At 48.4% G+C, this 15403-nt stretch overlaps 1 protein-coding gene across 1 annotated transcript in view; it reads right to left on the reverse strand.

Annotated features, from left to right (window-relative positions):
- The window catches only part of macf1a (microtubule actin crosslinking factor 1a), a gene marked incomplete at its 5' end in the record, with an annotated part of 389501 nt that overhangs the window by 96529 nt on the left and 277569 nt on the right, over positions 1-15403 (reverse strand). Inside the window, 8 exon segments of the mRNA XM_080531631.1 lie at positions 75-575; positions 4970-5964; positions 7254-7773; positions 7963-8162; positions 9486-9615; positions 9929-10185; positions 11448-11510; positions 13621-13732. Coding sequence (XP_080387757.1) covers positions 75-575; positions 4970-5964; positions 7254-7773; positions 7963-8162; positions 9486-9615; positions 9929-10185; positions 11448-11510; positions 13621-13732 — 2778 coding nt within the window.

Here is a 15403-nt window from a genome sequence, read left to right on the forward strand (position 1 = left end):
AGACGAGAACATGGTTCAGATAATTTCTCAACAACGCCGCGAGAAACCCTCTAAAGTCCTCCAAACGCCCTTACCTTGATCTCCTGCAGCTGCTGCCTGATGGCGTCCACCTCCGTCCCCACCGCGCCCTGCGCCTTCAGCCCGTCCTCCGCCCTCCCCAGCAGGCCCCCCAGCTCGCCCAGCCGGGCGTAGAACTCCCGCACCCGCTCGGCCGCCGCCTCCGTCTGCTCCAGCCGGCCCTGGCCCCTCTCCTGCAGCTTCCCTGCCTGGCGGCTCAGGGCCTCCGTCTCCCTGCGCAGGGCCAGCAGGTCTGGGGAGGACCCCTCGCGCCGGAGCATGAGGGCGCAGTCCCCCCCGTGGCCCTTCAGCTCCCCCCGCAGGGCGGCCAGGCGGCCCAGGAAGGCCCGGAGGGCGTCGGCCTGCGAGGCCAGGGAGTCAGCGTCACGCCCCACGGGGCTCAGGCCGTCCAGCTCGTCGTCCAGGTCGGCCAGGCGGGAGAAGACGTCGCGCACGTTGGCCTGGACCTCCCCCACGCCCTGCAGGCGAGACTCCAGCGTGGCGCAGCACTGCTCGATCTGACCACGGAGGGGGGGAGGGGAGGGGAGGGTAGAGGAAGAGGGGGAAAAGGAGAGAAAGGGATGGAGGGAAGAGGAAGAGGGGGGAGGGATGAAGGGTAGAGGAAGAGGGGGAAAAGGAGAGGGAGGGATGAAGGGTAGAGGAAGAGGGGGAAAAGGAGAGGGAGGGATGAAGGGGAGAGGAAGAGGGGGGAAAGGAGAAAAATGGATGAAGGGTAGAAGAAGAGGGGGAAAGGAGAGAAAGGGATGGAGGACAAAGGGAGAGGGAAAAGGAAATCTGGTTACAAAAGGGATTCAACTTCTACTTTTACAACTTTCATCTTTTACTGGTAGAATGATGTAAGAATGACAATCATTTATAAACCACTGACTAACACATGCCAAATGCTGCTTAGAAATGCTGCCTTACAAACTGGCAAAGATGATGCAGCATGCCTTTGTAAATGTGTATTTTGATGGGCTAATGTTTCTAAACTATTTCTATACCCTGTTATATACCATGTCAAAGCTATTTTCCATTGGTACGTTTTGATATGTCTGACACAGACAGAGTTCACAAGAAACAACCAAAGGCCCTTTGAATCAGCACTTCCTCAGAGAGAACAACAAGTGGTATCACACACCTATTGCCTTTTTGAAAGCACTACTGAGATGGAATCATGGGAACATCATGTTTTAGCCGCCAGTCAATATCAAAGCGTTTTCTGCTATATATAGAGTGTCCCCTCTCACTATAGCAACAGGTAGACACACCAACACAATCACTCCTCTACATAAACGGCTCTGTGTTTTATTCTGATAATGGATCCATTGAAGCTGAAGCTCATGCTCTGCTCAGCTGTGGGTTACACAACGACATCAGGGATTTTCAATGGTCTTGATGATGAATGATAATACTGTGAGATAATGTTCTAAGGTATAAATAACGTAAATACCAAAAGCCTGCCATCCTATTCTCCAACATAGACGTGTCTTTATAAATGTATTAATACTAATGACGTATGAATTATCCATTGTATGTATAGGTCTATACAGTATGTTGAAGCTCTTTCTGAATGGTCCACAACGTGATTTTTAAATGTGTATTTTGGTATATATATGGTTCAATTGATGCATTATTGTGGAGAGACTTCAATAAACTATCCATCTATCTAGATACAATGATCTACAAATCACTATAGGGACAGTTAAAATGGGATTTAAATATGATCAGGGTGATACTAACAATTCTATAAGTATTAGCCTAGTTAAAGACAAAACCAGCTCCTGCTAAGGAGACGTATGGAGTTGAAAGCGAGACCATTTACTCTGTTACCATATATGGCATATTTGGACCTATATGTATCAGAATACAGCCCAATGCTCTTGACTTTACTCTCAATGCTCCAATGTTAACGGAGGTTTCCAACAGTGAACCAATGTTATGAATATTTCAACCTTCACAATGACCATATAAGACCACTGGAACTCAAATGCGTGACTCCTCTGACAGCTACAACAAGTTCTGTTCTCCTTACACACACACACACACACACACACACACACACACACACACACACACACACACACACACACACACACACACACACACACACACACACACACACACACACACACACACACACACACACACACACACACACACACACACACACACACACACACACACACACACACACACACACACACACACACACACACACACACACACACACACACACACACACACACACACACACACACACACACACACACACACACACACACACACACACACACACACACACACACACACACACACACACACACACACACACACACACACACACACACACACACACACACACACACACACACACACACACACACACACACACACACACACACACACACACACACACACACACACATACACTGGTTATAAATAGCTCCTGCTTTGTATTGTTACTATTGCAACACCCCAGAGGGCACCGATTGGCTGAGCGACAACTCTCCACCTTTATTCCTTTCCTTTCATTGGCTACAGCAGTGGTTCTCCCCAAAAAAATTGTCAAGCCCCCTTTGGGCGGACAAAACAATTGTGAGCCCCCCCCTCACCCCAACAAAACTGTCACAACAGGGGGCAAGTTTACATTTATTGAAATAAAAACGATTAAAAGCAAGCATTGTGAAAAAATTATCACCTTTTGTTTGACATTTGTCATTATATATCACTTCTGTACTTTTTAGATTACTACAATTCTGCTTATTCAAGTAAAATGTAAAATGATACTTATAAAATTAAAGAATTGTAATATTTCCTCATTTCATGAAAGATGTAAAAAAATTGTGACAGCGGTTGGTGAAAGGGGGAACAAGTCACCAATCAAAATGTTCTGACTTTTATTTTGAAAACGGAAATACATTCGCTAGTCAAGCCAAAATATTGCAATGCATTGGATTCGATGAGTATTCCCCACTGCTACCTAGTTAACTATAACACTACTTTACATTGTTAGCAGACTCACAAAACAAGCTGTGTTAGCTGACTAGCAATGTCATTGATTTTCAACAACTCTTAGCTTGCGCTTTTATTTAGAAGTTGCGAAAACGAAAACGGAAGTCTATAATGTCAGAATGTGCCTCTTGTTGTCTTTCAGAGAACAGATGCCAAACTACCGACATGTTTGCTGTAATTATATGACTTGGCAGTAGGCAGTCATCACTCAATGCTCGTCTCATTCACAGAACAGCATGGGTTGCTCGCACTGTTTGATCACGTCATCAAAATTAACGTCTCGCATTGGATAAACATTCGGCCTTTTCACACCGAATGGCTGAGCACCGAATGTGCGGTAACGTGGATGGAATACGGACTCTGCACATCCAGTATAATCATGCAAGCTTTTATTGACCATAGAACTCCGACACAGTCGTACATTCAATGGCGTGGTTAAGAACCTGAGCTAGCCCATACTCAGACATGAACCTCACAGTTATGATTTGACCCACAAAACGGACATAAAATGGGCCCATAATCCTTTGTGATAAGTTAATATGCAAATGAGTTAACGCTAAACGCCAATCAGTGAACACCTGAAAAATAACAGTAGCCAAGAACTCTGGTTCGCTAGCTAGCTAGCTACAATACATAAACGGGCGATAACGTTCGCCACAGTGTTATTTGCTATTTTCGGCAAAATACATTCGGTGGCCGAACTTTTGCTGCATCCCTACTCCGAAGCATTTAGATTTTCTGTAGTTTTTCTTTTCCCTGTCCCTGTTAGAAATGCCTTCATTATGAACAGCTAGGCTACAATTGGAAAAGGTCAGAAGCTGAGTGGAACTTATTGACCTCCTAACTGTCTCTCGCAGCCCCCAGGAATGCCATTGCACTTTGAGAAACACTGGGCTACAGTATGTCCACCAGTGATGCCGGTAACGCGATACTAAGTAACGCGATACTCTAATCTGAATACTTTTCCCAGTAACGAGTATTCTAACGCGATACTATTTCCAAATCAGTAATCGGATTAAAGTTACTTATTCAAGTGGCTGTGCGTTACTATTGCGTTACTACCTCATAACTTAGGCTAAATGCAGTATTTCTTTGTAATGTTCGATAGTAAACAAACATTTCTCGCGTCTTGGGGAGTGACGTCAGTGCCCACGTTTTCAACACGAGGTTACTATGGAAGGCCATGCCCGCAAAAAACGGCTCTCGACTATCGCGAGATTGCAGCAGAATCGCTCACGTGTATCACCACGCTGATTGCACAGTGTAAACAGAAGCGTAGCCTACACAATGGAGCGAGAACAGAGATATGCGTTAAATAGCTGGAAATATAAGGATTATTTTGAGTTTGTGTCAGCAAAGGATGACAAGAACATAAATGTTGATCATTGATAAACTAAATTGATAAGACTCACCCAGTTTAGGATTAGGATTATATTAGGATCATATCTGAATGGTCAGGGTAGGTTTTAGGTTTTGTGAAACCACTCCTTGCTAGTTACTTTTAAATAAAGATTATATTTATTTTATTGTTTAAAAACAAGTATTTATGTTGGCTGAGGCAAAGAAATACTCTTTATTTTGTTGTTTTAAGTTATTGTTTAAAGTTTAATTATGTAATTTAAGTTACTGTTAAAATAAAGTGAGTTTTGGCAAAACCAGTTTTCATTTTTATGTTGCGGGGGGGGGGGGGGGGGGGGTCGGGTGCCTAGGCAGCTGCCAATAGTAACTAAAAAAGTAACTAGTAATCTAACTTAGTTACTTTTAAAATCAAGTAATCAGTAAAGTAACTAGATTACTTTTTAAAGGAGTAATCAGTAATCAGTAATCAGAATACTTTTTCAAAGTAACTGTGGCAACACTGATGTCCACTGACGTCACCCCCGCTCTCCCCTCTCACCTTCTCGCTGACGTCTCCAAACTCCTTCTCTGTGTTGCGGGCCTGCTGCTCCAGCCTCTGGCCTCCCTCTCCGCTGCCCCCCGGTGTCTGGGGGGCGTCCTGCAGCAGGCCCTGGGTCAGGTCCCGGAGGTACAGCACCTGTGGCTGCAGCGAGCGCAGTGCTTCCTGCTGGCTGCGCAGGCGCTCCAGGCTCTTGTTGCTGCAGGCCTGCGGGCCCAGTGCCTCCTGGACCTCGATCTGGTGCCGCGCCGCCTCCAGCCTCCGCTCCACCGCCTGCTGCCCGTCCTCAAACTCCTTCAGGCGGGCCGCCAGCTCCTCCAGCTGGCCGCTCCACCCCTGCAGCCTCTCGGCCAGCCCGTCCACCCGGCGGTTCAGCTGGGCCTTGTCGTCACGGACCTCCTCCTCCCCGACGCGGCACTGCTCCAGCAGCTGGTCGGCCGCCGCGTTCAGAGCCTCCACCAGAGGGCGGCGGCGCTCCAGGTCCAGGCCCAGTTGCTGGGCCTTCTGCAGGGCCTCGTCCAGGGTCTGGCAATCCAGGGAGGGCTGGATGTCACCCTCCTGGCCCTCGCACTCGGCCATCCAGGGGGTGAGCTCGGCCCGGTGCTGCTGGTACGTCTCCGCCTTGGCTAGCGTGGACTTCAGGCGGTTCTGGCGCTCCGTGATGCGCTGGTTGAGGGCGTCCCAGTCCTGGCGGATGGTGGCGAGGCGGGACTCTAAGGCCGACCTCTCCTCTCCGCCCGCGGGCAGCGAGGCCAGCAGGGACGCCCCCTCGGCCTGGATGAGCTCGTAGGGGCCTCGTTGGCTGGCCACCCCGCGGTGGAGATCCTCTTGCTGGGCGAGCAGAGTCCGCAAAGACTCCGGTTGGCAGGGCAGGGAGTCGCTGGACGAGTCTCTCCGGTCGCCCTGGTCATCCAGCCAGCTTCTCAGCTCCTGGAACATCTGGTGAAACTGTTGGGTGCTGGAGAGAGCAGCCTGGAGCTGGGATAGGCCGTCGGCTGGGGGAGGGGGAGGGGACAAGGGGGGATAGAGAACTGTTAACCTACAGATGCTGTACACTGGAGCTGGAGTTCAGCTTCACCAGCATGAGAGAAGACCCAGTACTGCAGGACAAAGAACCCAAAAACATACTGATAGAGATTAACAATCACTCGTTCACCTCTTCTCCAGAACACCCTGCATCCCTCCGTCATAGAAACTCCAACAGATAGATACTAGACATTGTTCAAATCCCCTCCCACAAGCAGTTACCTCGTTACAGACAACACAGACTCCAATCACACCATATAGATATATACACAACATCGGCAGTAGGCAGTCATGCTTTTGGGTTCCATTTAGAACCTTCTGTGAAAAGGGTTACAGGGCGAACACGGAAGGCGTCTACATCTAACCTGAAACGTTTCTCAAACGGGTTCCTCTTACAAAACGGAGAGAACCCTTTCAGAGCCATTTTGTCAACGACTTAACACTAGAACAGTGCCTTTTTTACCTACTAAAAGAGCCGCCATGGGGGTCAAATTACCAGTCTTTACAATGCTAAGCTGCTATTTACACACAATGACCACTAGTTGCCGCTTGTAAATTGGCCTGCTTCCTACACAGAAAAACTGCAAAATAGCTTTATACTAGCTTATCCTGATGTGATTTTGAAAAAGTAAGGATACTTGCCGGTAGGACGCACATATCTAGGAAACGTCATTTAATTTTAATTAATTTTGCCATTTAGCAGACGCTTTTAATCCAAAGCGACTTACAATTACAAAGTACAGGGACATTCCCCCTGGAGTAACTGAGGGCTAAGTGCCTTACTCAAGGGCACACTAGTGGCGGGATTTGAACTCACAACCTACCGATCACAAGTCCAACTCACTATCCACTAGACCACCACTACCCCTGAAAGGAGGGTCCTGATATTTGATCGAGTGCAAAGATAGAACAATTTTCTTTACTCATGGCTGTTCTAGTGTTTTTTTTTTTATATTATTTTTATTTTGTCCACATTTTATGGACAACAAACATCAACAGCAGAAAAAGAAAAAACATACATACATACATACACAAGGTCATGGGGTCAGCAAATACAGCATATAAACATACAATCAGTACAAAGAATCACCATCTTCATTGGCTAAATAATCGCACCATTTTTCCCATCGTTTTTCCCCCAACTCTTTCTGAAGCCTTAAAGAGAAGGTCATTTGTTCCATTAAATGCAAATGCAAATGCTCAACTGCTCAACAGTAGGGGCTGTTCTAGTGTTAAGACGTTTTAATCCTAGACTCACCGGCCCTCTCCTCCAGACTCCTCAGCGGGCCGCTCACGCTCTTCAGCCTCTTGTCCAGCTCTTCCCGCAGGTACGGCTCGTCCACCAGGGCGCTCAGCTCAGTGCACAGCCTCTCCGCCTCGGCCAGCTCGGCCCTCCTCTCCTCCAGCTCCAAGCGGATCTCGCCCGTCTCCTGCAGCCGCTGGCGCAGGGCCTCGGGCCGGGCACTGAGGGACGCCTGGCCGTCCAGCCTCTCCCCCAGGGCGGCCGCGCTGACCGCCAGCTCCCGCAGCAGCGCCTGGTAGCGCTCGCTGGTCCCCTGCGCCTGGTCGATGTGCTCCGTGCGGCGGGTGAGGCGGGAGGTGAGGTCGTCCCACTGCTGGGAGATGGAGGCCAGCTCGGAGCGGACCTCGGCCAGGTCTTGGGCGTCGTCGGGTTGGGTGGTGGAGTCCCCCCTTCCGAGCGGGGAGAGGAGGCCTTGGGCGGCCTGGGTGAACTGATCGAACTGGGGGCGGCGGGTCTCAAACTCGCGGAGCATGAACTGGAGGGATGGAGGAGGAGGAGGGCGGGGGAGGAGAGGTGAAAGGTCAATCAAGACGTTATGAACATGGAGTTTCTTCTCCTATCTCTTATTCAGACATCGACTAACAGGTCATTGCTGACAGTCAGTTGCAGCGATCTCGTTCGAAAGTGTGTGCTTCTTTCGTAGTGTGTGTGTGTGTGTGTGTACCTGTGCTTGTTGTTTCTGAGTGTTGAGCATGTTGGGGTCAATACTCAGGGGTCCGAGCACGCTCATCATCAGCTCTTTCTCTCTGAGCCACGGCCCCAGCTGACTGGCTGCCGAGGCAAAGCTGCCCAGCCTTACAGCACAGGTCTCCAACTCCGTCTGTCTCTGCACCGCCGTCTGATTGGCTTTCTCCCATCGCTCGTCTGAGGACCAAACAAAGAGGTGAACAAATAGCAGCCACCACTGATAAAAATAATAATAATAATAATTAAAAAAACAATAGCAATAATACATATTAATATACTACTACTGCTACTACTGCTACTACTACTACTACTACTACTACTACTACTACTACTACTACTACTACTACTACTACTACTACTACTACTACTACTACTAGTGGGTAGTACTACTTGTGGGTAGTGGTGGTCTAGTGGATAGTGAGTTGGACTTGTGATCGGAAGGTTGTGAGTTCGAATCCCGCCTGAAACCACACCACTACTAGTGTGCCCTTGGGTAAGGGCACTTAGCCCTCAGTTACTCCAGGGGGAATGTCCCTGTAATTCGTAATTGTAAGTCGCTTTGGATAAAGGCGTCTGCTAAATGGCAAAATTATTTAAAAAATTAAATTAAAATGATTAATTAATTAAATTTAATTAAATTACTACTACTACTACTACTACTACTACTACTACTACTACTACTACTACTACTACTACTACTACTACTACTACTACTACTACTACTACTACTACTACTACTACTACTACTACTACTACTACTACTACTACTACTACTACTACTACTACTACTACTACTACTACTACTACTACTACTACTACTACTACTACTACTACTACTACTACTACTACTACTACTACTACTACTACTACTACTACTACTACTACTACTACTACTACTACTACTACTACTACTACTACTACTACTACTACTACTACTACTACTACTACTACTACTACTACTACTACTACTACTACTACTACTACTACTACTACTACTACTACTACTACTACTACTACTACTACTACTACTACTACTACTACTACTACTACTACTACTACTACTACTACTACTACTACTACTACTACTACTACTACTACTACTACTACTACTACTACTACTACTACTACTACTACTACTACTACTACTACTACTACTACTACTACTACTACTACTACTACTACTACTACTACTACTACTACTACTACTACTACTACTACTACTACTACTACTACTACTACTACTACTACTACTACTACTACTACTACTACTACTACTACTACTACTACTACTACTACTACTACTACTACTACTACTACTACTACTACTACTACTACTACTACTACTACTACTACTACTACTACTACTACTACTACTACTACTACTACTACTACTACTACTACTACTACTACTACTACTACTACTACTACTACTACTACTACTACTACTACTACTACTACTACTACTACTACTACTACTACTAATAATAATACTCCACTCACCGATGTCCTGCAGCTGTTGTTTCCAGCCCTCTGCCTCAAGGGAGTCTGGGTTCTGGAAGATGAGCTCCTGCAGCGTGCTCTTCAGCTCCTCCACCTTCCCAGAGTGGTCTGACAGCTCAGACAGTAAGGCCTGCCGAGGCACAGACAAGAAAGAGAGACCAGGAAGAAAAGCATGAGGCCAAACACGTTGACGATAACAAGGATGACGCTTTATTTTGTAGCCAATCAAGTTATTGTTGCTAGGTAAATATCATATAAAAAACATGGCACCCTATGTGGTGAGAGTTCCCGGGAATGGTGTGGCAGTTGGTGAGTTAAAGGTAGAATAGAAGTGATATCTGGACATGAGAGGTCGTTAAGGTACTAGATACGAGAGTAGATACCTCAACTCTCGTTCCTAACGACAACGTCTTGACCCTCCATCGACCCCCCCGCGCCCTTACCTTGTTCTCTTGGGCCTGGGCACGCACCACCTCCGGTCGGGAGGGGGAGGCCACCTGTCCCAGGGCCAGGCTCTGTCCCAGGGCCAGGCTCTGCTCCCTGTCCCCCAGCCAGCGGCTGAGCTCCTCGGCCCCCTGCCTGGCTCTCTGCCTCTGCTCCAGACAGGCCTCCTGGAGTCCCCGCCTCTCCCTCAGCTCCCCCCCCAGGGCCTCGTAGCGGTCGTTCACCTCGGCTACCGCCACCTGGAGCTCTGTCAGGTCTGGAAGTAGGGAGGGAGGAGAGGAGGAGGAGGGTGGAGGAGGGGGAGGGGAGGGAGGTGGAGGAGGAGGGAGGAGGAGAGTAGGAGAGAGGGGGGAGGGGGGTGTAGGAGAAGAGGGAGGTGAAGAGAGGTGAGAGGAGGGGGGAGAGGTGATCGGGAACAGGGAAGAGGAACGTTAAGTCTCTGAACTTTCTTTATCGGAATGTTGTGAGAGCAAGTTGACGCCGAGTTGTCAGACAGACAGAAACAGACAGTCAGCTTCTAGAAACAAGACAGACAGAAACAGAGATGCAGTATGACAGCAGCACATCACGGCAGCCGCTTGTCATGTGAGTGAGTGTGTGTGTGAGTGTGTGTGAGTGTGTGAGGGTGTGTGAGGGTGTGTGAGTGTGTGTTAGTGTGTGTAAGGGTGTGTGAGGGTGTGTGCGTGTGTGTGAGTGTGTGTGAGTGTGTGAGTGTGTGTAAGGGTGTGTGAGGGTGTGTGAGGGTGTGTGAGTGTGTGTGAGTGTGTGTGAGAGTGTGTGAGTGTGTGTGAGTGTGTGTGAGGGTGTGTGAGTGTGTGTGAGGGTGTGTGAGTGTGTGTGAGGGTGTGTGAGGGTGTGTAAGGGTGTGTGAGGGTGTGTGAGTGTGTGTGAGGGTGTGTGAGACTGAAATTGCGGGTCTGTGAGGTCTGCGGTGTTGAGTACTGGGCTGCCTCTCCACTGGCATGAGGGGAGCCTACTGGTTTGGTAGGGGGTGGGGGGGGGACTACTGGTTTGGTAGGGGGGTGGGGGGGGACTACTGGTTTGGTAGGGAGGTGGGGGGGACTACTGGTTTGGTAGGGGGGTGGGGGGGCTACTGGTTTGGTAGGGGGGTGCTACTGGTTTGGTAGGGGGGTGCGGGGGGTCTACTGGGTTGGTAGGGGGGTGGGGGGGGGACTACTGGTTTGGTAGGGAGATGGGGGGGCTACTGGTTTGGTAGGGGGGTGAGGGGGGGACTACTGGTTTGGTAGGGGGTGGGGGGGGACTACTGGTTTGGTAGGGAGGTGGGGGGACGACTACAGGTTTGGTAGGGAGGTGGGGGGGGGAACTACTGGTTTGTTAGGGAGGTGGGGGGGCTACTGGTTTGGTAGGGGGGTGGGGGGGGACTACTGGTTTGGTAGGGGGGTGGGGGGGGGGACTACTGGTTTGGTAGGGGAGTTGGGGGGCTACTGGTTTGGTAGGGGGGTGGGGGGGGGCTACCGGTTTGGTAGGGGGGTGGGGGGGCTACTGGTTGGGGCTCACCTTTGCATGTGTGAATGCCATTGATGCTGCTGGGGCTGCCGGCACCATTGATCTGGGGAACACCTGAGAGAGACACACACACACTGAGACACTGACACTGCTACACACACACACACACACACACACAGAAACACAGAAAAATACACATACACACTCACACACACACTGCACATACACACATTGAATTCACACACGCCGCACATACACACCGAAGTCACACACTTCAACACAAACACAGCCGTTACACACAGAGACTTCTGATGACAAACGTGTGTCACATGTCATATACAGTGGGGAGAACAAGTATTTGATACACTGCTGATTTTGCAGGTTGTCCCACTTAGAAAGAATGTAGAGGTCTGTAATTTTTATCATAGGTACACTTCAACTGTGAGAGACGGAATCTAAAACAAAAATCCAGAAAATCACATTGTATGACTTTTAAATAATTAATTGGCATTTTATTGTATGAAATAAGTATTTGATCACCTACCAACCAGTAATAATTCCGGCTCTCACAGACCTGTTAGTTTTTCTTTAAGAAGCCCTCCTATTCTCCACTCATTACCTGTATTAACTGTGCCTGTTTGAACTCGTTACCTTTATAAAAGACACCTCTCCACACACTCAATCAATCAGACCCCAACCTCTCCACAATGGGCAAGACCAAAGAGCTTTCTAAGGACATCAGGGACAAAATTGTAGACCTGCACAAGGCTGGGATGGGCTACAGGACAATAGGGAAGCAGCTTGGTGAGAAGGCAACAACTGTTGGCGCAATTATTAGAAAATGGAAGAAATTTAAGATGACGGTCAATCTCCCTCGGTCTGGGGCTCCATGCAAGATCTCACCTCGTGGGGCATCAATGATCATAAGAAAGGTGAGGGATCAGCCCAGAACTACACGGCAGGACCTGGTCAATGACCTGAAGAGAGCTGGGACCACAGTCTCAAAGCAAACTATCAGTAACACACTACGCCGTCAGGGATTAAAATCCTGTAGCGCACGCACGGTCCCCCTGCTCAAGCCAGCGCATGTCCAGGCCCGTCTGAGGTTTGCCAATGATCATCTGGATGATCCAGAGGAGGAATGGGAGAAGGTCATGTGGTCTGATGAGACCAAAAATAGAGCTTTTTGGCATAAACTCCACTCGCCGTGTTTGGAGGAAGAAGAAGGATGAGTACAACCCCAAGAACACCATCCCAACCGTGAAGCATGGAGGTGGAAACATCATTCTTTGGGGATGCTTTTCTGCAAAGGGGACAGGACGAATGCACCGTATTGAGGGGAGGATGGATGGGGCCAAGTATCGCGAGATCTTGGCCAATAACCTCCTTCCCTCAGTAAGAGCATTGAAGATGGGTCGTGGCTGGGTCTTCCAGCATGACAACGACCCGAAACACACAGCCAGGGCAACTAAGGAGTGGCTCCGTAAGAAGCATCTCAAGGTCCTGGAGTGGCCTAGCCAGTCTCCAGACCTGAACCCAATAGAAAATCTTTGGAGGGAGCTGAAAGTCCGTGTTGCCCAGCGACAGCCCCGAAACCTGAAGGATCTGGAGAAGATCTGTATGGAGGAGTGGGCCCAAATCCCTGCTGCAGTGTGTGCAAACCTGGTCAAGAACTACAGGAAACGTCTGATCTCTGTAATTGCAAACAAAGGTTTCTTTACCAAATATTAAGTTCTGTTTTTCTGATGTATCAAATACTTATTTCATGCAATAAAATGTACATTAATTACTTTAAAATCATACAATTTGATTTTCTGGATTTTTTTATTTTATTCTGTCTCTCACAGTTGTGGGAAAGTGGGAAAACGTGCAAAATCAGCAGTGTATCAAATACTTGTTCTCCCCACTGTATATACACGTGTCACATGTCATATACAGTATATACACGTGTCACATGTCATATATATACACGTGTCACATGTCATATATATATATACACGTGTCACATGTCATATATATACACGCCATTCACATGTCATATATATACACGCCATTCAGCTCACGCTTTTATCCGGAGCGACTCACATGACAGTGAGCGCATACATTTCCAGCACATACGGTCCCGACGGGAATCGAACCCACAACCAAAGCGTTTGTTAGCTCCGCGCTCTACCCACTGAGCCACAGAGGACCACATGTCCCCACATGTCCCCCATGCCCTCACCTGTCTTGGTCTGGGGGGCCGTGGTGGTGATGATGAGGGTCTCCAGTTCTGAGCCGGTCTTGTTCAGCTCCTGGACCCGGCCCCCCTGGGCCTCCCAGTCACACAGTACATCCTGGACGGAAAAACACAGCTAGGATCACAACACTGTCCTCATATAGACGCTGTACCCCCCCTTCATCTGTACCTCCTTCATCTGTACCTCTCCTTCATCTGTACCTCCTTCATCTGTACCTCTCCTTCATCTGTACCTCCTTCACCTGTACCTCCTTCATCTGTACCTCCTTCATCTGTACCTTCTTCATCTGTACCTCCTTCATCTGTACCTCCTTCATCTGTACCTCTCCTTCATCTGTACCTCCTTCATCTGTACCTCCTTCATCTGTACCTCTCCTTCATCTGTACCTCCTTCATCTGTACCTCTCATTCATCTGTACCAACCCATTCATCTGTACCTCTCCTTCATCTGTACCTCCTTCATCTGTACCTCTCCTTCATCTGTACCTCTCCTTCATCTGTACCTCTCCTTCATCTGTACCTCTCCTTCATCTGTACCTCCTTCATCTGTACCTCCTTCAACTGTACCCCCCCTTCATCTGTACCTCTCCTTCATCTGTACCTCCTTCATCTATACCCCCACTTCATCTGTACCTCTCCTTCATCTGTACCTCTCCTTCATCTGTACCTCCTTCATCTGTACCTCCTTCATCTGTACCCCCCCTTTCATCTGTACCTCTCCTTCATCTGTACCTCCTTCATCTGTACCTCCTTCATCTGTACCTCCTTTATCTGTACCTCTCCTTCATCTGTACCTCTCCTTCATCTGTACCTCTCCTTCATCTGTACCTCCTTCATCTGTACCTCTCCTTCATCTGTACCTCCTTCATCTGTACCTCTTTCATCTGTACCTCCTTCATCTGTACCTCCTTCATCTGCACCTCTCCTTCATCTGTACCTCTCTTTCATCTGTACCTCTCCTTCATCTGTACCTCTCCTTCATCTGTACCTCCTTCATCTGTACCTCCTTCATCTGTACCTCTCCTTCATCTGTACCTCCTTCATCTGTACCTCTCCTTCATCTGTACCTCCCCTTCATCTGTACCTCCTTCATCTGTACCTCTCCTTGATCTGTACCTCTCCTTCATCTGTACCTCTCCTTCATCTGTACCTCTCCTTCATCTGTACCTCTCCTTCACCTGTACCTCTCCTTCATCTGTACCTCCTTCATCTGTACCTCTCCTTCATCTGTACCTCTCCTTCATCTGTACCTCCTTCATCTGTACCTCCTTCACCTGTACCTCTCCTTCATCTGTACCTCCTTCATCTGTACCTCCTTCATCTGTACCTCCTTCATCTGTACCTCTCCTTCATCTGTACCTCTCCTTCATCTGTACCTCTCCTTCATCTGTACCTCCTTCATCTGTACCTCCTTCATCTGTACCTCTCCTTCATCTGTACCTCCTTCATCTGTACCTCCTTCATCTGTACCTCCTTCATCTGTACCTCTCCTTCATCTGTACCTCCTTCATCTGTACCTCCTTCATCTATACCCTCCTTCACCTGTACCTCTCCTTCATCTGTACCTCCTTCATCTGTACCTCTCCTTCATCTGTACCTCTCCTTCATCTGTACCTCCTTCATCTGTACCTCTCCTTCATCTGTACCTCCTTCATCTGTACCTCTCCTTCATCTGTACCCCCCCTTCATCTGTACCTCTCCTTCATCTGTACCTCCTTCATCTGTACCTCCTTCATCTGTACCTCCTTCATCTGTACCTCTCCTTCAT

This window comes from Nansenia antarctica (assembly GCF_963989245.1).
Source record: "Nansenia antarctica genome assembly, chromosome: 5".
Lineage (NCBI taxonomy): Eukaryota > Metazoa > Chordata > Actinopteri > Argentiniformes > Microstomatidae > Nansenia > Nansenia antarctica.